This window comes from Eretmochelys imbricata, chromosome 8 (assembly GCF_965152235.1).
Source record: "Eretmochelys imbricata isolate rEreImb1 chromosome 8, rEreImb1.hap1, whole genome shotgun sequence".
NCBI lineage: Eukaryota > Metazoa > Chordata > Testudines > Cheloniidae > Eretmochelys > Eretmochelys imbricata.
The window spans coordinates 55972093-55995384 of record NC_135579.1 but is presented as its reverse complement, the minus strand read 5'-3'; the positions used below and the strand labels follow the sequence as shown (position 1 = coordinate 55995384).

The window sequence follows — 23292 nt, the reverse complement described above, 5'->3', positions numbered from 1 at the left end:
ATTTCTTTTTGTTTACCAACGGGCCCAGGTTGCAGCAGGTGGAATTAACCAGATCAAGGCTCCTTTGCCCTGTTCCCGAGATCTGCCCTTGATGAGCAAATCAAGATATGAACCGCTCGGCGCCTGAGGTTAGCAGCCACTGGTGCCATACATTTTGTAAACACCCTTGAGGCAGACAAGAAGCCAAAGGGCAGCATCATGAACTGGAAATGGTGCCTGCCCACCACAAAAATGGAGGAATTGTCTGTGACCTTGGAAGATGCAGATATGGAAATAGGCATTCTTCAGATCGAGGGCGGTGTACCTGTCTCCGAGATCCAGGGAGGGGATGATGGAGGCCAGGGAGACCATGCGTAACTTCAACTTTTTGAGCGACTTATTCTGGACCTGCAGCGCCTCAATGCGTCTTAGACCCTCTTTTACTTTCAGAGTAGGAAATAACAGGAGTTAGAACTCTTTTCCCCTCATGTTCCAGGGGACCTCCTCCACTGCCCCCAGCTGCATGAGGTTCTCAACCTCTTGTATGAGGAGTTGTTCATGAGATGGGTCCCTGAAGAGGGACAGGGAAGGTGAGGGGTGGCCGAGAATTGCAGGGTGTAGCCCCGAGATACAATGTCTAGCACCCAACTGTCCGAGGTGACCCATGACCAGGCCAAATGGTAGGGACAAAGACAGTTGAGGAAAGAACAAGGCAAATCCAGGGAGTTGACTGGGGCATCGCTCTTAAACGCACCCTCAAAACGAGCATTTCTCATCCAGAGAGGCTTCGATGGGCTGGATTGTGTGGGGAAGTGGGAGGAGGAAGGGCGGCGATGACCAAATCTTGTGTCTCTATCCCTTCTCCTTTTAGGCCCCTGTCAAGGCTGCCAAGGCCTTAGCGGTGGGGGTGGCCGGAACTGCTTCCTCATCAACTGTGGCATATGCAGACCCAGCAAGCGAAGGGTGGCCCGAGTGTCCTTCCCATGCAGCCTCGGGTCAGTCTGTTCTGCGAGGAGACCATTCCCATCAAAGAGAAGATCCTGGATCGAGGCCTGCATCTCCTGGGACAGGCCAGAGGTCTGAAGCCAGGAGCTGCTCCTCATGACCACTCCTCCACCAGGGCCCCGAATTCATGGGCCAAGTTCTGGGGCAGTGAATCCTTGAATTTACGGAGAGAGTCCCATAAGTTGAAGTTATATTTCCGCAAGAGAGCCTGGTGGTTGGCACCCAGAACTGGGTGGCTGGCCGTCAAATAAATCTTTCTCCCAAAAAGGTCCAGTGTCTTGGCCTCTTTATTCTTGAGGTTCGATTTGGTTTGTCCCTTATCTGTCCTTCTCGTTGGCCACAGAGACGACCAGCGAGCCCGGAGGACGGTGGGTATACAAATATTCAAACCCCTTGGCCGGCAGGAAATACTTTTTCTTGGCATTCTTGGAGGTGGGAGGGATGGAAGAAGGAATTTGCTGAAGAGCTTTTGCTATTTTTAGGACCCTATCATGTACTGGTAGCACAACACGGACGGGGGTAGAAGCCGAGAGCACACTGAACAGGGTGTCTGCCTGTTCAGCTATCTCCTCCACTTCCAAGCCTAAGTTCTTAGCCACCCTACAAAGCAGGGCATGATGTTCTTTGAAATCGTCTGGCGAACTGACAGGGGAAGGGCTCACCACCACCTCATCCGGGGATGAGGACAACGACTGGGTCCCTGGGGGAGGCCCTGAGAGATCATCCCCCAATGGGAAAGAGGGTTTTCGGTGTAAGCGCTTGGTCCTCTACCCCGACCTCCAACTGTGCCTTGCGCACCAAGCTTGGTGCTGCCAGTGCCACTGGTTGTCGCTCTGAGATGTCAAGGAATGGATGAGCGAGGCATTGGTATCACAGGCATGCTCCACGTGCTCCAGTAGGGTCATTGTGCTGGCCACTGGCCTTGCTGCCACGACGGCATCACAGAGGTTGATGCAGCCTCAGGTGCCCACTCGCGCCAGTGCAGTCGTGGTGAAGGGCTGAATTCCATTTTTGAAACCAGAGGAAATACCTTCCCCTTGATCACAGAGGGGTTGTTGAAGCTTGCGTCTCATGGCTAACCATTGCTGCAGAAAACCGGTGCCTCGAGTAGGAGGATCAGTATCGTGACAGAGACCACTCCCACCATGGAGATCGACGGCTAGGACACAGCTGGTGGGAGGATGATTGGTGCTGGCAATACAGTGACTGGTGCCTTCCTCTAGGCGACCTGCATTGAGAGGGCAGAGACCATGAACATGGTGCTGGCAATGCAGGATGTCCTGCAGAAGACAGACCTGGGGCATGGAGACAGAGAGCGCCATCACATCTCCGGAGACCGGCCTCGTTCGCCCGCCCTCTGACGGGTCTTTACGGCTGGCTTGCCCTCACTGGGAGCCTTTGCCATGACCTATGACACTCATGGTGCTGGAGGCGCTGGTAGAGGCCTCTGCTCTCTAGGTGCCGGGAAGACATAGGCACTGCCACCAGTTTGGGTCCCCTACCCACCTCCTGGAATCGGTGGCAGATCCCTGTGGGAACTAGGGGGCCCCATCAGGGGGATGTCCCCATATGACTCCAGTGTGGGCTGTCAGCCCAAACTGGGTCCTTTGCCCTTCTTGCTTGGTGCCAGGGAGTCACTTCTTTGACCTCTTCTTAGACACGGTGCTGGAGGTGCGCTGAGCACTGAGGCTGAGGTGCTCAGGGCGGAGTCTGACCAGGAAAGCTGGGACACCAGACAGAGAACAGCCTCCATGAGGAGGGCCCTCAAATGGATGTCTTGCTCTTTCTGAGTTCTGGGACGAAAGTTCTTACAGATGCGACACTTTTCCTTCACATGTGATTCCCCCATGCATTTGAGGCAGCTGCTATGCAAGTCACTAACAGGCATAGGCCTGTTACAGTCAGAGCAGGGCTTAAAATCTGGAGATCGGGGCATGCCCCATCTGACACGAAGTCCCTGCTGGGACTCTCTCTCTAACTACACTACTTAACAACTACCTATTAACTAACCACTGTAAACAAAGCTATTAACAAAGATTTAAGGCTCAAAGACTGAAGTAGAAGAACCGCAAGTCCTTGCAAGGCAAGGGAAAGTTGCTGCAACTAACCACTAAGGGCGGTAAGAACGAACTGAGAGGGCGTAGGGCCAGTGGCACTTAATATACTGAAGCATGGGTGTGCACTCCAGAAGGCGCTACAGTCGACCCTACGGGTACTGCTAAGGCAAAAATCTCTGACAGCTGCACATATGGGCGTGCGCACACCTTAGAACGGAATCTACATGAGCAAGCACTCAAAGAAGTTTTTATGGTTTAGTTTGCTTTGAATTTTAAGTTAATGTTACAATAACCACAAACAACCCACCTTCAGAGCCCTCATACCTGTTCATTGCTTGAATCTTTAATCCCTCCTCAATGCTGTGGCTCAGAGCTTGCTGGTTATTGTGCTTACTGATCCTTGCTAGAACTCTCTCTTGATGAGCCTCATATTCATCACGACTTGGGTAAATTTTACTGATGAGGGCATCAAAATTTGGATCTGGTCTCAGTGATCTTTTAGAAACAAGCTTTTTACGACACGTGGGACACTCTTTGTTTCTAAACCAACAAAAAAAGAAAGGGGACAACGAATGTTCTTCATGGCTGTAATCCAGAGTTCCCTGTCATGATGCAGTTCATGCTTTCCCTATGACATTGACTGTACAGCCAACGTCCTCTTAGTATTGTCTAGGAATAGATCCCCCTCTGCTTAAGCATTTGACAGTAGTTATTACACTCCCTCCCCTAAGTGAGAGTTAGTTTTTATTCTTACTGAGAAGTCTGCAGTGATCACAGCTTATATTTACATTTAAGGATTCAAGTGTCTAGCTTTTCTTTGCAAACAGGTTCTTTCCCTTAGCCTCTCAAATTGTGTCTTAATTAATAAAAATATCTTTTACACAACTCAAATTAGCATCCTAGTCAAGACAAGACAGTTCATAGCTTTCACCTGAATTCGTAAATCAAGTTAAAAACTATGAAGAATCCTACTTTTTAGCTTGACCTGCTAAACCATGTGAAAACTACCAACTGTCTTCTCTTCACTAGGATTTTACTTTGACTTGGTTAATTCACATTAAGAACATTTCTTCCCCCCAATGAAAGCAAGAGCTCCATGGTGGCGACCATATTTGTGTCAGACAGTGTTCATTCATTGACATTCTTACTACTCTAACTTCTAATTAAATTACAAAATGGAGACCAATATACCCTTTTCTATTGCATGTTCCAGTTCATTCAATAATGAATGAAAATATCCCTTGACAAATTTTTTGTTTCTATTTCACGACACATAGGAATCATTTTGCTGGACATGAGATTAGAACAATCTATTTAAACATGCATAGTTTTTATTGTCTAAGACAGGAGGGTTAATTTTTGCAGAGTAGTGCAGCACTGCCCATTTTCTATTTTCTCTAGCTCAGCAGTTTTAAACTTGTGGTCCATGGACCCATGGGAATTGCAGACTATGTCTAAGATTTCCAAGAGGGTCCGGACCCCTATTCAAAAAATTTTAGGGGTCCGCAAATGAGAAAAGGTTGAAAAACATGTATCTGGTTTAATCACTGGCATTCTGATTAAACTAAGGCACAAATAAAATAGTAAGGGGATCAGATGTGACATCTCAACACCGGTCATTATGATTATCATACTGTCATTGTTATTCTCATAGGTTTGATATTTGTATCATTGGATTCATTTTAAATACAAAATAAATACATGTTCCATACATTAGGGAATCTTGTACTCTATACATTTACATATTCATTTGGTAAGATTCCACTGAGACAGTTTAGTTAATTCTTGTACTATGATTTGTTGTTACTAGACCTAGCTAGCTTAAGAAAGGAGGATTTTTTTCTGTTCCTTAAACCATGATTTCTTTCTTCTACATTGGTGTATATAAGGAAATGGGCATACTTCCTCCTAATATCTGGACTGCCACAAGAGAACAAACATTTAAACAGTGAAATTACATGGGAGTACACACATTAGGTACTGGATGCAATGTTCTTTGGTTCCTTGCAATCTAGTAGTGGTGTGTTTGCGTATCTCTGAACACATGGGGCTTCAAAGGGGCCTCATTGTATCATTTTGATTCTTGACCACCATCCCCCTCACCCTGCAATGAGGTAGGATTCTTAGGTATACATTATTTCTTACATACCCACTCCTGAGAGCTGTAATGATACAGTCAGCACAGAAACGATGCAAGCATTCCTTTGTTGTCATGGTGTTTTTCAACATATCCAAACAAATGGGACACATCAGTTCACTGTGCAGGCTTCTAGGTGACACCACTATTTCCAGGCCATCAGTTATTGCTTCCTAATAGTCAAATATTAAAGTGAAATCATATTAATGGAGTTATTGACATAGAAATAACGTAATCTTTGTAAGAAAATTATTAGAGAGATACTACACTGTAGAAAACACTTTAAAATAAAAGCAAACTACGGTATATCATTTTATATTTGTAACTGTTGGATTGTTTATTTTGTTTTTCAATGTGTTACGATTTTAAATATGAAATTAGAGATTTTACCAAGCATCTTACAAAAAATACTTAACAAAATTAAACTGTCCTATGATTTATATAAGAAAAGGTATTACACTCTATTTTTATGGCAGTGCCTTGCATGAAATTAGCTTCTTAACCTGTATTACCTGAGGTGTTCTCTGTAATTCATATAAGCTGAGCTCCCATGTTTTGCTTAAAGGTTGAGTTCCATTGGTCTGCACAGCCTGAGACATGGCTAGGAAAAAAGAGAAGAGGGGAAAAAATTACATAAACAATCATAAAACAAAAGCTTAAGTGTCTTTAACTGAAGCTAGAAGCAGATTCCCCTCTTCTTTAAATGGTAGTGCTGGTTCAGCATTTTCACAGAAACAGCAATCCCCAGATTCCCTGCAGATGCGTTTGCAACTTTTATTCTAAGAAGGAAGAAATGAGAAAAATGGTTCCTATAGGATGAAGCCAGAATAAGCACCAAATGCCACTCTCTAATTGAGACATTTGCAATCCCACTCATGTAACTGCAATAGTACAAGTGACACTAAGGGTGTTATTCAAACACCCACATCATGAAAGTCAGTTAAGGTTGCTAAGGGACAGTAACGTAAAACAAAACCACAAAACCTAGGAAGTACAGCATAAGAGCTGCACACATCACCCTATCAAATACATATCCAAAAGACATTTAAAACACACACTGTGGTTGAGTAGGGTTGACTTGCTAAGGGAATGGGCAGTCGCTAAAGTTACACGCAGACAACCTTAACTCTTCCCTCTGATGTGAGTGTTCCTATGGGAACAATCTATACGCCCACCTTCTCCTTTCCCCTCAAATCCTTACAGGAGGTTTTCACTCCTAACAAGTTTTAAAAAAATATTGATGCATGAAGCAAGACTAGCTGGGTTTGGGGGCATTTAGAAAGTATGTTTCTAGCTTTTTGTTTCAATTATGAGCCCAATTCTCCTCACACCAGTGTAATTCCATTGGGTTCACCAGAATTATTTCTGATTTACAGTGGTGAAAGCATGAGGAGAATCAGCATCAGAAATGATAAGTCTCAGATAAGCAATACGCCTAAACCACTACTATCACTACTCTAGTTTCTCTCCTTATTTCTTATATTAATTGGGGGAGGGGTGTTAAGCCAACTCTCTCTCCAACAATGCATACTTGAAAAAAAGTTGAGCATAAAAGATGAATGAAAATAATTTAAGACTTTGCATTTCCGTAGCACTATCCACCCAAGGTTTTCAAAATGCTTCACATGGTCATGAGTCCACAGAAAAACAAGTGAAGGGATACCTCCTTTTCACAAAGGGGGAAGCGGCGGGACAGAGACATTTACATGGCTTGCACAACACTGCAGACTGGAGTCAGTGTCAAGATTTAGGAGTAGAACTCAAGTCATCTAACTCCCAATCAGTCCCTGAGTTTTTAACCAGTAGACATGTATACTGCAATTATAGCCACACTGGAGAAAGTCTCACTTTAGCCTTATGCAAACTGTAAAGATCAAAATAACGTAAAAAGGAATGTAAAACGGTTTCTGGACAGAAAATAGTTAATTACGGGGGGCAGGAGGGGAGGAAGGAACACTCTCCAAAAAGAACGTGCAGTAATCTGGAAAGTTATTTTGGGAGAATGTATGCATGGCTATTTCTGAATTAGGAGAATACAGTATGATGCAAAATTACAATTGCAAATATCTGTACTAGAAGAGGAAAAAATGAAGTTTTTTCAGTTCATTTAAAAAAAAATCTAAATGTGCACTTCCAAACCATCCCAACATGTAGCCAAGTTGCAGATCCTATTTTTGTATGACTACCAAGTGTATAACAGACAGTAATTACCAGATGAGAAATGTCAACTCCTCTGCTCCAAGGGAGGTTGAACAGGCTTAAGTAACTTTTTTGAGGAGGGTAGGGGGGATGGGAAGGAAGAGATAAAAGAAGCAACACAGTTTACTACTATGCCTGTTCATCTTAATCTTGGCCGTGGTGCTTGGAGCACATCTGTTACTACTGAAAAGGAATGGTCAAATGAAGACTAGTTCTCAGCAAGCCAAGTATTACACCTAAATAATAACTTGGGGTTGGAGAGATGGCAGAAGAATTGGGGAAATGATGATGATGGATTTAGGCTGTCAACTCCTGTTTTAGTAGCATAAAAAGCTATTTTCTATGGCACAAGGGACATGTTTCTCTGCATGGATCAAAGAAATAAGACATCCATTTAGTGCCCTAACAGACTACTGAAATTGACACGCTGCTAATAGCTAACTACAGACTGTAACCTGCAAAATGAACACAAACTCAGAATCCAACCAACCATATGACTGTAGCGTCAGGGTCCTGACGATTTATTTAACAGAGCACACACGTGCACACACGCAGCCAGCAGCTTATTCAGACTTCCACCCTCACTACTGATTGTGCTGACAGAGCTGCGCTGATGCTGCAGCAATGGTGCAAGTTACTCACAGGATGGGGAGACCTAATGTGAACAGTAAGCATATTATTAACTTTTATATCACTGTAGTGTCTTGAGACTCAGGCACATCAGGGCTCCATTGTGCTACACACTGTACAAACACAGGAATAAGAGTTCCTGTCCCGAAATAGCTTTCCATCTTAAACTTCTAGAGTGCTAAACTGAGCTCACAACGGACTTTCATAGGTTCATAGATTTTTATGGCCAGTGTGTTCATTTCTTCTGACCTCCTGTGTAAAACAGGCCACAGAATTTCCTTGAATTAATTCATGCTTCAAGTACAATAGCTGTGGACCACCATACCAAAGCCTAAACAATAGTAATCCTTGCACTGTGACCTGAATGTCATTAAACCTGGGGCTCTCTTGGACCAACAAGGAACGCACAGTCCAGAATCAAGAGCCTTCTATTAGGTATTCCCAGCTGCCTGATATACAAAACTTTAGCTAGGGTCTGTCTGTAAGAAAAATCAAGCTGATCTCAACTGCCAGGGTGGTGAATAAGGAGAGAGGCAATGTCTAGTGTAGCCAGGGCCCAAACCATAAAGGTCTTTGTAGATGATGACCAGCATTTTAAATTGTACCCAAAAATGAAGGTCAATGCAGATTATGGTGCACAGGTGTAACATGCTACATATATGAGACACCACTGAGTAAGCAAGCAGCCATGTTCTGCATAGCTGAGGTGTCTGAGAAGCCTTCATGATTGGATTGCTAGAGAGATTGAGAATGTTTCAATAACTTAGTCTGGAGGTAACAGAGGCCTGGCTAACTGAGAGCCGTGTCTAAAAGGAAATGCTGTTACCTCTTTGCCAAGAAAAGATGGGTTTGGTTGTTGGAGAAAGACGTGGTTTCTGCTGCTACATGGGAATCCAAGAGCACCTGGAGTGCAACTCCATCTACCCAAACAGGAATTGTAGCACCTCTGTGTGGCTTACAGTAGAGGCAACTGCCACAGCTACAATGGATATTTTCCTAACGGTTCTCCATACAGGAGGCCCAGGCAGTTTTTGTTCCCAGTTCTAAAGCCAGACTGAAAAGGGTCAGCTAACGAGAACTTCCTCACACTTGTATCTCTCTTCATACACCAAAAACTAGGGAGAGACAAGGTGGTGATTGTTGAGAATCTCTGTGATGGGATGACATTGACCCCGGGTTTAGGACTAGTAGTTTCCTATTGGAGAGATACTAGCACCTTTCCCACTCCTGAAGAGACGGGTTTTTGATCTTTACCAATTTTGCCTACTCTCAAACATGGCCTTCAAAATCGGTTTGCACCCTTTCTTATTTTGTGTTTTAGTTAAAAAAACAGAGGTGGCCAGCACGTTTTTTTCCAGCTTGTTTTTTCACTGAAAATATCAAGAACGTTAGCCTGATCTCATCTGTTGTGGTTTTGCTGGAAGACTCCCTGGAAAGCTAGAGAACTTCCTCAGATCTTATTTGAAAGGGCTGAGGTATCCAATCTTTTACAAAGATCCTTCTGCCTTTCCTTTCCACCCCGTCCACCTGAATTAAAAAAAAATATCGTTTTGTTTACACTCTGAATAAAAACCTGTTTCCCTTCTCAGTTTTCACATTTTACTTATGATAAAATCCTACCAAGAAGAGAGAATAAACTAAGGCCTGAATTTCAAGTGCAAAAAACAAAAAATATATATTGGGGGGAGTGGCATCGGGGTGGTGGTATGGGGGCAGAAGAGAAGCAATTTATGAAGTGACAGAAAACTGAAAAGTTCCATTAAAGAAAAAAGAGCACCTCCTTTCCTTTGCAAGTCACCTTTGAACTAGCACCCTCAATAATGTTCCGAGTTTAAATAGCCTCCCACATGCTTGTTACCACTTTTGTTTTGCTTTTTAATAAACTGATATGCAATTCTAAAATACCATCACCACAGTATCTGGGTACCACAGTTTCACATATAGGCAGGATTTTTCAAGCTAAAATTAACAAAAAGCATGTGCTTTTGACAAAATTGTAAGAAGGGAAGGCTGTGAGGGGGAGAGAAAGTCAAATTTGAGTAAGCAGATCAATCATCTGAGATTCATAGATAGATAGATATTTAGGTCAGAAGGGACCATTATAATCATCTAGTCTGACCTCCTGCACAACGCAGGCCACAGAATTTCACCCACCCACTCCTGCAACTACTACTAATTTTCAGAGTAACTAATAACAAGGGATATGATTTACACAGATATCCTTCTGACGCCTATCTGCTCATTACTGACGTCAGAGTCACTAGCACACCTCAGACATCAAGAATTATAACATTCATAAACCACTTCAATCTCTCTGGTCACTCAATCTCTGACCTAAAAGTCGCAATATTACAACAAAAAGACTTCAAAAAAAGACTCCAACGAGAGACTGCTGAATTGGAATTAATTTGCAAACTGGATACAATTAACTCAGGCTTGAATAGAGACTGGGAGTGGATGAGTCATTACACAAAGTAAAGCTATTTCCCCATGTTTATTCCCCCCCCCCCCCAACTGTTCCTCAGACGTTCTTGTTAACTGCTGGAAATGGCCCACCTTGATTATCACTACAAAAGGTTTTCTTCCCCCCCTGCCCCCGCGCTCTCCTGCTGGTATCAGCTCATCTTAAGTGATCACTCTCCTTACAGTGTGTATGGTAACACCCATTTTTTCATGTTCTCTGTGTATATAAATCTCCTCACTATATTTTCCACTGAATGCATCCAGCGAAGTGAGCTGCAGCTCACGAAAGCTTATGCTCAAATAAATTGGTTAGTCTCTAAGGTGCCACAAGTACTCCTTTTCTTTTTGTGAATACAGACTAACACGGCTGCTACTCTGAAACCTGTCATTATGCAAGGCACTGCATTTAGCCGTATGGAGTGGAAATCTATCAACTTCATGAAAAAACTCGTAGATACAGACAGACATCATCTTCCTTTCCAAATGCAAACAAACAGATAGACATCATACCAAAAGGACTGAAAGTAAAAAATCCATTACAATCTACATACCACACAGACAATGCTGACAGCTTGTGCCACACGCTCTCAAAGAAACTGCGGAACCACCTGATCAACATCCTCTACAGCAAACAGGGAAAGATTAAGTATGAGCTCTCAAAAATGGATACTCTCATAAAAAACCAACCTTCCACACAAACTTCCTCATGGCTGGACTTTACAAAAACTAGACAAGCCATTTACAACACACACTTTGCTTCTCTACAAAAGAGAAAGGACACTAAACTATCTAAACTACTACATGCCACAAGAGGCCACAGCAATGGTTCCCTTAACCCACCCAGCAATATTGTTAATCTACCCAACCATACTCTTAGGACAGATTCTTCTGCTGGGCTATCTTGGGGCCTCTCCTTCTGCCCCTCCACCCCCACGAACATGATACAGTTCTGTGGTGACCTAGAATCCTATTTTTGACGTCTCCGACTCAAAGAATATTTCCAACACACCTCTGAACAACATACGAATCCACAAAGACCTTCCTACCAACACTACAAAAAGAAGGATTCTAGGTGGACTCCTCCTGAAGGTCGAAACAGACTGGACTTCTACACAGAGTGCTTCCGCCGATGTGCACGAGCTGAAATTGTGAAAAAGCACCATCACTTGCCCCATAACCTCAGCCGTGCAGAACACAATGCCATCCACAGCCTCAGAAACAACTCTGACATCATAATCAAAAAGGCTGATAAAGAAGGTGCTCTCATCATCATGAATAGGTCGGAATATGAACAAGAGGCTGCTCGGCAGCTCTCCAACACCACTTTCTACAAGCCATCTACCCTCTGATCCCACGGAGGGTTACCAAAAGAAACTACAGCATTTGCTCAAGAAACTCCCTGAAAAAGCACAAGAACAAATCCGCACAGACACACCCCTGGAACCCCGACCTGGAGTATTCTATCTGCTACCCACACAACTGCTACTCAAACTAGAACACCTGCAACCATTCTGCATGGCTCAGACTTCAAACTCAGGGCAAAGTTGTAAGTATAAACTTTTTAAATTACAGAGTATGCTTTGATAGTGGTATTCATGCAACAGCTGACTCCAGTAAACCCAAAATCCAGAAAAAGGGATTAGTAATTTGAGAACAAGTAGTGCTGGAAGCCTGTTTAATTTTCATTTCCTGTCCCCCAATTTGATATGGCATTCATTTCTTTTTTCTATACATGATCCCAGCACATCTAAACCAACACACAATATTTATTGCTCTTTATGGGCAAAGGAAAAGGAATGCTGCCCCTCCTTTGCACAACATCTCCCACAGAATATCTATAACACAAAACTTGACCATTATCAAATGGTGAAATTGACAGTAGAATACAAACTAATGTCTGTTTAAATACTATACCATCTGTTAGTGAGATTTGCCTGGTTGCCTCCTCTACATCTTTTACCAAATACCATAAAAGGCAGAACGGCGGGGGGGGAGAACCTGTTATGAGATTACAATCATTTAGGTAGACTTTAGGACCAGAAGGGTCCATCATGGTCATCTAGTCTGTTCTTCTGTACATTGCTGGCCAGAGAACTTCACTCACACACTCCTGTAATAGGCCCATAACCTCTGGCTGAGTTACTGAAGTCCCCAAATCTTGATTTAAAGACGTAAAGTTATTGAGAATCCATCGTTTACTCTAGTTCAAACCAGCAAGTGACCCATGCTACACGCTGCAGAGGAAGGCAAAAAAAAACCTGAGTCTCTGTGAATCTGACCTGGGGGAATATTCCTTCCTGACCCCTAATATAGCTATTTGTTAGACCCTGAGCACATGGGCAAAACCCACCAGACAGACACCTGCAAAATAACTGTAACTAGTAATTCAGAGCCCTCCCCCTCTAAAGTCCCATCTATAGCCATTAGAGATTCCCTGAACGTATATGCCAGTTTAGAATATTTCTGAGCATTTTGCCAACATTTCCTTGCATCACTACAGCACTTATCTCAAAAGAAGGTTGCTGTTATTTTAAAGGACCTTCAGAAATGCTCTCAGTTCTAGCTGGATAAAGTTTGGTTATGGAATACAAAAGAATCAAATTTATCCAGCTAGAATCTAAAGAGCAACCTACAGACTAAGCAAACAGCACTATATCACTTTACATTTTGGAAGTTTTATCTTCACATACATATGCATGAGTGGAGTTATTACTTCTACTATTCGCAGCTCATTTTCTGTAGAAGTTCTCCACTCCCTCTAACTAGAGTAAGATTCCTACTTGCCAATGCCAAGCACATTTTCCAAGGCCTGCAGTGAAGTACACTTAGGTAAATAATTAAGCATAATCACCTCCTTTTTGAAAGGTTTATTATTATTTATTACATAAAAACAAAAAGCAGCATTAAAATACAAACCAGCAATTGTTTATTCAGAACAAAAATTAAAATTAGATATTTGAACATTCAGATGAAGAAAAAAAGTAGGCCTTCTTTTGGAAAACAAGTCTTCAATATAGCTTTATTTTTAAAAATTGGGAGAATCTTCCATTAAAAGCAGTATCTGAGTCTACTTGCTCTGGAAGCTTAATAGGAATAAACTTTAATTAACAAGACAATTTATTTCATTTTACTCTCTTGGACTGATACTGTAGTTTCATTCTATTAGGGATAGAGTGCAAGTCTGGATACAATAAGACTTTCACCCAAACCTATACCCAATTCAAAATAGTCAGATAATTAGTTCCCGGCTGGGACTAGAGTTAAAATTGCTAAAATACTGCACCCCACCCCCACCCCAAAGAAAAGATTTCAAGCAAAAAAACCAAACAAATAAAGGTTGTTCCCATTCCATTTTTGCCCGGATGCATCAGAAGTTTTATGAGAGAATTTGTTCTCATGGGATTGGCAGACCAATTATTATTTTACATGCAGTTGATGGATTTTTGCAGTGTGGTACTGTTTATCTGACACAAGAGGAGATTTCAGATAGATAATAGTTGTTCCACAGTGCTTTCCTTCCAGGATCGCAGCATAGTGTTGGGAGGTACTGTGTCAAATAACTGGAGTCCCGGACTGCGAGTCAGGGGACCAGGGTTCTGGTCCTGTTTCTGCCACTAACTTTTTCTGTGATTTTGGCAAGGTCACTTCACATCTTTGTGCCTCCATTCCCACAACCTTTGTATGTCTTGTCTGTTTAGATCAGGGGTCAGCAACCTTTCAGAAGTGGTGTGCCGAGTCTTCATTTATTTGCTCTAATTTAAGGTTTCACATGCCAGTAATACATTTTAACATTTTTAGAAGGTCTCTTTCTATAAGTCTATAGTATATAACTAAACTATTGTTGTATGTAAAGTAAATAAGGTTTTTAAAATGTTTAAGAAACTTCATTTAAAATTAAATTAAAACGCAGAGCCCCCCAGACCAGTGGCCAGGACCCAGGCAGTGTGAGTGCCACTGAAAATCAGCTCGTGTGCCACCCTTGGCACGCATGCCATAAGCTGTCTACCCTGGTTTAGATAGTTAACTCTTTGGAGCACAAACTATCTTTTGCTATGTTTGTATTTTGCCTACCACAATGAGATCCTGATCTCAGTGGGGGACTTGGCACTTTTTAATACAAGTTAATAGAGCCCAACAGACTTAGGGGAAAACAAACAAACTAAAGCTTACTTTATTCAGTAGGTCAGCTTCTCTCTTCTAGTACCAGAATTTGATGTCATATAAAGTGCGGTGAATCAAGTTCTACTGAATCAAAGAAAATTGAGTTTTAGCATTAAAAAAGTCAGCAAAGAGAAGTACAGACCAAGTTTCAAATGGGTCCCAAAAACCTTCTTTCCAATCTGGATCAACTGAAAACCTTTCACATAAAGTAACCCCAACTGTCAAAGTTCCCATTTAGCACTATGATTAAACGAATATGCACTGACTGTTGGAGCTTGTCTTCACTACCGTGAAGTTTTACTGTGTTTGTAAATTGTGTTCAGAACCACATCAGCTAAGATGTTTGGTCATACTTAGCTGACAAAGTGAGGAGTATGTTAGTCAGCATAGACTAGGACTAATCATGTAAACTAATATGATTCTTCACAATCATCTTCCAACACAGTAACATTCTGTAGTCCAGATCACCCCTCAGTTGCAAGATTTCAGGCTCCAGTCTCTCAAACTAGAGCAACTTGATAGCAATATAAATGATTTGACATCCATCCTAACATTTTATTAAAATGACTCCCAGGGATTTGAGATGTGGAATCATATTGTGAGACACTGACATTAAACCATGATTATGGAAGCTACCAAAGTTGGAGGAAAAAGAAAAGGAGTACTTGTGGCACCTTAGAGACTAACAAATTTATTAGAGCATAAGCTTTCGTGAGCTACAGCTCACTTCATCGGAGTACTTGTGGCACCTTAGAGACTAAAAATTTATTACAGCATAAGCTTTCGTGAGCTACAGCTCACTTCATCGGATGCATCCGATGAAGTGAGCTGTAGCTCACGAAAGCTTATGCTGTAATAAATTTGTTAGTCTCTAAGGTGCCACAAGTACTTCTTTTCTTTTTACGGATACAGACTAACACGGCTGCTACTCTGAAAGTTGGAGGAGAAACTATTTGATATAAGAGATGGAATGAATAAGACAGAGTCTGTCTGGGCAAAAATCACACTGGGGAAGAAAGCTACTAAAGCATCCCCTGGGATAGTGCTTGGGGTGTGCTATAGACTGCCAGGATCCAATCTGGATATGGATAGAGACCTCTTTAATGTTTTTAATGAAGTAAATATTAATGGGAATTGTGCGATCATGGGAGACTAACTTCCCAGATATAGACTGGAGGACAAGTGCTAGTAATAATAACAGGGCTCAGATTTTCCTGGATGCCATAGCTGATGAATTCCTTCACCAAGTAGTTGCTGAACCAACAAGAGGGATGCCATTTTAGATTTGGTTTTGGTGAGTAGTGAGGACCTCATAGAAGAAGTGGTTGTAGGAAACAACCTTGGTTCAAGTGATCATGAGCTAATTCAGTTCAAACTAAATGGAAGAATAAACAAAAATAGATCTCTGACTAGGGTTTTTTTATTTCAAAAGAGCTAACTTTAAAAAATTAAGGAAATTAATTAGGGACATGGATTGGACTGAAGAACTTGTGGATCTAAAGGCAGAAAAGGCCTGGAATTACTTAAAAAGTCAAAGTTGCAGAAACTATCAGAAGCCTGCATCCCAAGAAAGAGGAAAAAATTCATAGGCGGGAGTTGTAGACGAAGCTGGATGAGCAAGCACCTTAGAGAGGTGATTAAGAAAAAGCAGAAAGCCCACAAGGAGTGGAAGATGGGAGAGATTGGCAAGGAAAGCTACCTTATTGAGGTCAGAACATGTAGCGATAAAGTGAGAACGGCCAAAAGTCATGTAGAGTTGGACTTTGCAAAGGGAATTAAAACCAACAGTAAAAGGTTCTATAGCCATATAAAGAAGAAAACAAAAAGAAGTGGGACCGCTAAACACTGAGGATAGAGTGGAGATTAAGGATAATCTAGGCATGGCCCAATATCTAAACAAATACTTGGTCTCAGTGTTTAATGAGGCTAATGAGGAGCTTAGAGATAATGGTAGGACAACAAATGGGAAGGAGGATATGGAGGTAGCTATTACCATATCCAAGGTAGAAGCCAAAACTTGAACAGTTTAATGGGACTAAATCAGGGGGCCCAGATAATCTTCATCCAAGAATATTAAAGGAACCGGCACATGAAATTGCAAGCCCATTAGCAAAAAATTTTAATGAATCTGTAAACTCAGGGGTTGTACCATATGACTGGAGAATTGCTAACATAGTTGCTATTTTTAAGAAAGGAAAAAAAGGTGATTTGGGTAACTACAGGCCTGTTAGTTTGACATCCATAGTATGCAAGGTCTTGGAAAAAATGTTGAAGGAGAAAGTAGTTAAGGACATTGAGGTTAATGGTAATTGGAACAAAATATAACATGGTTTTACAAAAGGTAGATTGGGGGGAGGGACAGCTCAGTGGTTTGAGCATTGGCCTGCTAAACCCAGGGTTGTGAGTGCAATCCTTCAGGGGGCCATTTAGGGACTGGGGGCAAAAATTGGGGATTGGTCCTGCTTTGAGCAGGGGGTTGGACTAGATGACCTCCTGAGGTCCCTTCCAACCCTGATATTCTATGATTCTATGTCAAACCAACATGATCTCCTTCTTTGAGAAGGAAACAGATTTATTAGACAAAGGAAACACAGTAGATCTAATTTACCTCGGTTTCAGTAAGGCATTTGATATGGTTCCACATGGGGAATTATTAGCTAAATTGGAAAAGATGGGGATCAATATGAAAATTGAAAGGCGGATAAGGAACTGGTCAAAGGAGAGACTACAATGGGTTACACTGAAAGGTGAACTGTCAGGCTGGAAGGAGGTTACTAGTGGAGGTTCCTCAGGGATTGGTTTTGGGACCAATCTTTTTATTGTTGATGTTGGCACAAAAAGCGGGAATGTGCTAACAAAGTTTGCGAATGACACACAGCTGGGAGGTACTGCCAATAGAGAGAAGGGCTGGGATATCATACAGGAAGATCTGGATGACCCTGTAAATTGGAGTAATAGTAATAGGATGAAATTTAATAGTGGAAAGTGCAAGGTCATGCATTTAGGGATTAAGAACAAGAATTTTTGTTATAAACTGGGGATGCATCACTTGGAAGTAACAGAGGAGGAGAAGGACCTTGGAGTATTGGTTGATCACAGGATGACTATGAGCTGCCAATGTGATATGGCCGTGAAAAAAGCTAATGCAGTCTTGGGATGCATCAGGAGAGGTATTTCCAATAGAGATAAGGAGGTGTTAGTACCGTTATTCAAGGCACTGGTGAGACCTCACCTGGAATACTGTGTGCAGTTCTGGTCTCCCATGTTTAAGAAAGATGAATTCAAACTGGAACAGGTACAGAGAAAGGCTACTAGGATGATCCAAGGAATGGAAAACCTGTCTTATGAAAGGAGACTTAAAGAGCTTGGCTTGTTTAGCCTAAGCTAAAGAAGCTGAGGGGAGATAGGATTGCTCTCTATAAATATATCAGAGGGATAAATACCACGGAGGGAGAAGAATTATTTAAGCTCAGTACCAATGTGGACACAAGAACAAGTGGATATAAACTGGCCATCAGGAAGTTTAGACTTGAAATTAGATGAAGGTTTTTAACCATCAGAGAGGAGTGAAGTTCTGGAACTGCCTTCCAAGGGAAGCAGTGGGGGCAAAAGATATATCTGGCTTCACGACTAAGCTTCATAAGTTTATAGAAGGGATGATATGATGGGATAGCCTAATTTTGGCAATTAACTGATCTTCAACTATTAGCAGTAGATATGCCCAATGGCCTGTGATGGGATGTCAGATAGCGTGGGATCTGAGATACTACAGAGAATTCTTTCCTGGATGTCTGGCTAGTGAGTCTTGCCCACATGCTCAGGGTTTAGCTGATCGCCATATTTGGGGTCAGAAAGGAATTTTCCTCCAGGGCAGTTTGGCAGAGTCCCTGGGGTTTTTTTGCTTTCCTCTGCAGCGTGGGGCACGGGTCACTTGCTGGAGGAATCTCTGCACCTTGAAGTCTTTAAACCACGAATTGAGGACTTCAATAGCTCAGAGGTTTGTTAATGGAGTGGGTGGGTGAGATTCTGTGGCATGCGTTGTGCAGGAGGTCAGACTAGAAGATCATAATGGTCCCTTCTGACCTTAAACCCCTATGTTTAAGGTCAGAATTCTATGATTCTAAGAGGCACATTCACTAGAGAAGTAGCTGCTGGTAGACACAGCAACAGAAATTCAGAACTCCATCAGTGTCCAAATATAAAACTTCTGTTGAATACACATTGTGTATGATGTGCAGTATTCCATGTGACAGGTTGGGATTCTATGGTCAGCCATGGTAACCAAACTACACTGGAATGTTTTGACTTCTAACATGTAACTTTAAACCAATACACTTATTCAGCGCTATGAACAAACCACTCTAAGTGCAATAAATTCTTTGTCATCCTTTACAAATATTCCTCTTAACATAGGAGACCACCTCAGTCCCAGCAGCTTTGTCAACATTAGTAATTTTTTATTTTTTTTTAAAAGCTCTCCTCAGCACACTTCTAGCAGTACAGTTTCACTGTTGGTGGCATTGCTCAGTGTGCTAATGTAGGGAAGGCCACCAAGGTTTATCTTAGGCCTAGTCTACAGTACGCGTTTATTTCGGAATTAGCCGAGTTAATTCAAAATAAAACTGATTCCGTCCACACAACCAAACCATTATTTTCGATTTAAAGGGCTCTTTAATCAGATTTCTGTACTCCACCTCGGCAAGTGGAGTAGCGCTAAAATCGAGATCGCAGTTCTGGGTTACAGGTACTGTGGACCCAATTCGACGTTATTGGCCTCCAGGAACTATCCCAGAATGCTCCCTTGTGACCGCTCTGGACAACACTCTCAACTCCGATGCACTAGCCAGGTAGGCAGTAAAAGCCCCAGGAACTTTTAAATTTCATTTCCTGTTTGGTCACCATCAGCACAGTCCACCATCACAGGCGACCATGAAGAGTCCACCATCACAAGAGACCACACAGTCCCAGATTCACAGACAAGTTCCAGCATGGTCCAAACGGGAGGTAACCCGTTGCATGTTGGGAAGACGAATCTGTTATGGCAGAAGTACGTTCCAAGAAAAGAAACGCAAATATGTACGCTAAAGTCTCCAGGGCCATGACGGAAAGAGACTACTTCAGGGACACAGAGCAGTGTTGTACAAAAATCAAGGTGCTCAGGCAAACGTACCAAAAAGCCAGGGAGGCGAAAGGGCGCTCTGGGTCACAGCCCCATACATGCCGCTTCTACCGTGAGCTGCATGCAATTATGGGGGGTGACAACGCCACCACCCCACCGCTGTCCGTGCACACCTGCAAGGGGGAAGTTGTACAGAGCGAGGAGGATGAGTTATTGGAAGACGAAGAGGAGGAGGATGACGACAGTGCACAGGCGGCAAGCGGGAAATCCGTTTTCCCCCCTAGCCAGGAACTATTCTTAATGCCGGACCCAATAGCCTCCCTCCACTGCAAATGCAGGCTCCCGGACCATGACGCTGAAGAAGGCACTTCTTGTGAGTGAGAGCCTGATCAGAGCCACACAGTGGGGGGAAACCCAGCCATGCTGGGCTGTTCGCGTTTAGTTTAAAGGGCTCATCCCTGCTCAGAGCCTCATCAGAGCCACACGGTGGGTGTGAGGAGGGAGGTGTTGTGTGAAGCTGTCAAGGTTCCTCCCCCACTCTGAACTCCAGGGTACAGATGTGGGGACCTGCATGAAAAACCTCCTAAGCTTATCTTTACCAGCTTAGGTCAAAACTTCCCCAAGGTACAAAATATTCCACCCGTTGTCCTTGGACTGGCCGCTACCACCACCAAACTAATACTGGTTACTGGGGAAGAGCTGTTTGGACACGTCTTTCCCCCTAAAATACTTCCCAAAACCCTGCACCCCACTTCCTGGACAAGGTTTGGTAAAAAGCCTCACCAATTTGCCTAGGTGACTACAGACCCAGACCCTTGGATCTTAAGAACAATGAACAATCCTCCCAACACTTGCACCCCCCCTTTCCTGGGAAATGTTGGATAAAAAGCCTCACCAATTTGCATAGGTGACCACAGACCCAAACCCTTGGATCTGAGAACAATGAAAAAGCATTCAGTTTTTTACAAGAAGACTTTTAATAAAAAAATAGAAGTAAATAGAAATAAAGAAATCCCCCCTGTAAAATCAGGATGGTAGATATCTTACAGGGTAATTAGATTCAAAAACATAGAGAACCCCTCTAGGCAAAACCTTAAGTTACAAAAAAGATACACAGACAGAAATAGTTATTCTATTCAGCACAATTCTTTTCTCAGCCATTTAAAGAAATCATAATCTAACACATACCTAGCTAGATTACTTACTAAAAGTTCTAAGACTCCATTCCTGGTCTATCCCTGGCAGAAACCAGCATATAGACAGACACAGACCCTTTGTTTCTCTCCCTCCTCCCAGCTTTTGAAAGTATCTTGTCTCCTCATTGGTCATTTTGGTCAGGTGCCAGTGAGGTTACCTTTAGCTTCTTAACCCTTTACAGGTGAGATGAGCTTTCCCCTGACCAGGAGGGATTTCAAAGGGGTTTACCCTTCCCTTTATATTTATGACAGAAGCGATCACCCCAGAGAGCCTGCAGGCCGTCCTTTTATATGGCAAACCCACCAGGCATTGCGTACTATGGGAAAGGGGGCCTGGCAATTTGAAAGCATTAAAATGAATGCAGAAGCAGCAGAACCCCGTGTGCCCCTAGGGCTTACCATGGCTGCCTGCAAGCTGAATTCTGTTGCCCAGCCGCGTGTGATGGCTTACTCATACCAAAGTCACAGGCACTTCGGTATAAGAAGCAAAATGTGACCTTGTACAGAAATAACATGTGCTGTGTACTATGAATTGCCTGTTTCACTGAGAAAGTGTCCCCTTTATTCTCTAAAACGTATAGTTCAAAATACTATCCTCCCTTTTCTCCTACCGCAGGTGCAAATGTTTCAACATGGCCCCATCTACTCCATCCCAGAGGCTGGTCCAGGTTAGAAGGCGGAAAAAACGAACTCGGGACAACATGTTCGCCGAGCTCATGCAGTCCTCTCGCACTGATAGGGACCAGCTGAATACATGGAGGCAAACAATTGCGGAGTCCTGTAAAATGTTAAATGAACACGAAGAGAGGAGGGACGCATGCGATGAGAGCAGGCAGGATGCTATGGTCAAGCTCATGGGGGAGCAAACTGACATGCTCTGCTGTATGGTGGATCTAATGCAGGAAAGGCAACAAGATCACAGACTGCCGCTGCAGCCCCTCTAAAACTGCCCTCCCTCCCCCACAAGTTCCATAGCCTCCTCACCCAGACGCCCAAGAACACGGGGATGGGGTGGGGGGGAGAGGCTACAGGGACCCACAGACTCAACCCCAGAGGATTGCACAAGCTAGCAGAAAGCTGGCATATCCGAAATTTTTATTTGGTTTCTGGACTTGTCCTTCTCTCCTCCTCCACCCCCTCCCCCAATACCCCCCCTCCCCCGATCTACCTTCTGATTTCTCTCAATGTGTTGTGCAACAAATAAAGAACGGGTTTTAAACAATTGTGACTTTATTTCCTTTCATATATATATATAGGGGGCGGGTCACTGTAAGAGAAACCAACAACTGTCACACCGTACTCTGGGCAGTCACGAAACTGGCTTTCAAAGCTTATCTGATGCGCAGCGTGCCCTGATGCACTCTTCTAATCGCCCTGTTGTCTGGCTGTGCGAAATTGCCTCAATCTCCCCCTTACTCTCACAGATATTGTGGAGCACACAACAAGCCGCAATTACAATTGGAATATTGGTTGTGCTGAGATCTAACCGAGTTAGTACACTGCGCCAGCGAGCTTTCAAACGTCCAAAAGCACATTCTACCACCATTCTGCACTTGCTCAGCCTACAGTTGAACTGCTCCTTACTACTGTCCAGGGTGCCTGTGGATGGCTTCATGAGCCATGGCATTAAGGGGTAGGCTGGGTCCCCGAAGATAACTATAGGCATTTCAACATCCCCAACAGTAATTTTCTGGTCTGGGAATTAAGTTCCTTCCTGCAGCTGTTCAAACAAACCAGAGTTCCTGAAGATGCGAGCGTCATGCACCTTTCCCAGCCATCCCACACTGATGTCAGTGAAACGTCCCTTGTGATCCACCAGCGCTTGCAGCACCATGGAAAATTACCCCTTGCAGTTTATGTACTGGCTGCCCCGGGGTTCTGGGGCCAAGATAGGGGTATGCGTTCCATCTACTGCCCCGCCGGAGTCAGGGAACTCCAGTGCATTTAAGCCATTCACAATGGTCTGCACATTTCCCAAAGTCACTACCCTTGATAGCAGCTGGTCAATGATTGCGTTGGCTACTTGCAGCACAGCAGCCCCCACAGTAGATTTGCCCACTCCAAACTGATTCCCGACTGACTGGTAGCTGTCGGGCGTTGCAAGCTTCCACAGGGCTATGGCTACTCGCTTCTCAAATGTGAGGGCTGCTCTCATTTTGGTGTCTTTGCGCTTCAGGGCAGGGGACAGCAAGTCACAAAGTTCCATGAAAGTGGCCCTATGCATATGAAAGTTTTACAGCCACTGGGACTCATCCCATACCTGAAACACTATGCGGTCCCACCAGTCTGTGCTTGTTTCCCGGGCCCAGAATCGGCGTTCCACAGCATGAACCTGGCCCAACGCCA

At 43.3% G+C, this 23292-nt stretch overlaps 1 protein-coding gene across 3 annotated transcripts in view; it reads right to left on the bottom strand.

The window, feature by feature from the left end:
* Positions 1–23292, bottom strand: part of RNF2 (ring finger protein 2) — a 57576-nt gene that overhangs the window by 10403 nt on the left and 23881 nt on the right. For 2 of the 3 annotated variants that reach the window (XM_077824982.1, XM_077824980.1), the window contains exons 2-4: positions 5691–5779; positions 5191–5351; positions 3366–3581 (exon numbers count right to left, since the gene is read on the bottom strand). In XM_077824982.1, coding sequence (XP_077681108.1) covers positions 3366–3581; positions 5191–5351; positions 5691–5777 — 464 coding nt within the window. In that variant the 5' untranslated portion in view covers positions 5778–5779. Of the gene's footprint in view, positions 1–3365; positions 3582–5190; positions 5352–5690; positions 5780–14640; positions 14713–23292 lie in introns of all 3 variants that reach the window. The other variant, XM_077824981.1, reaches the window with a different exon arrangement.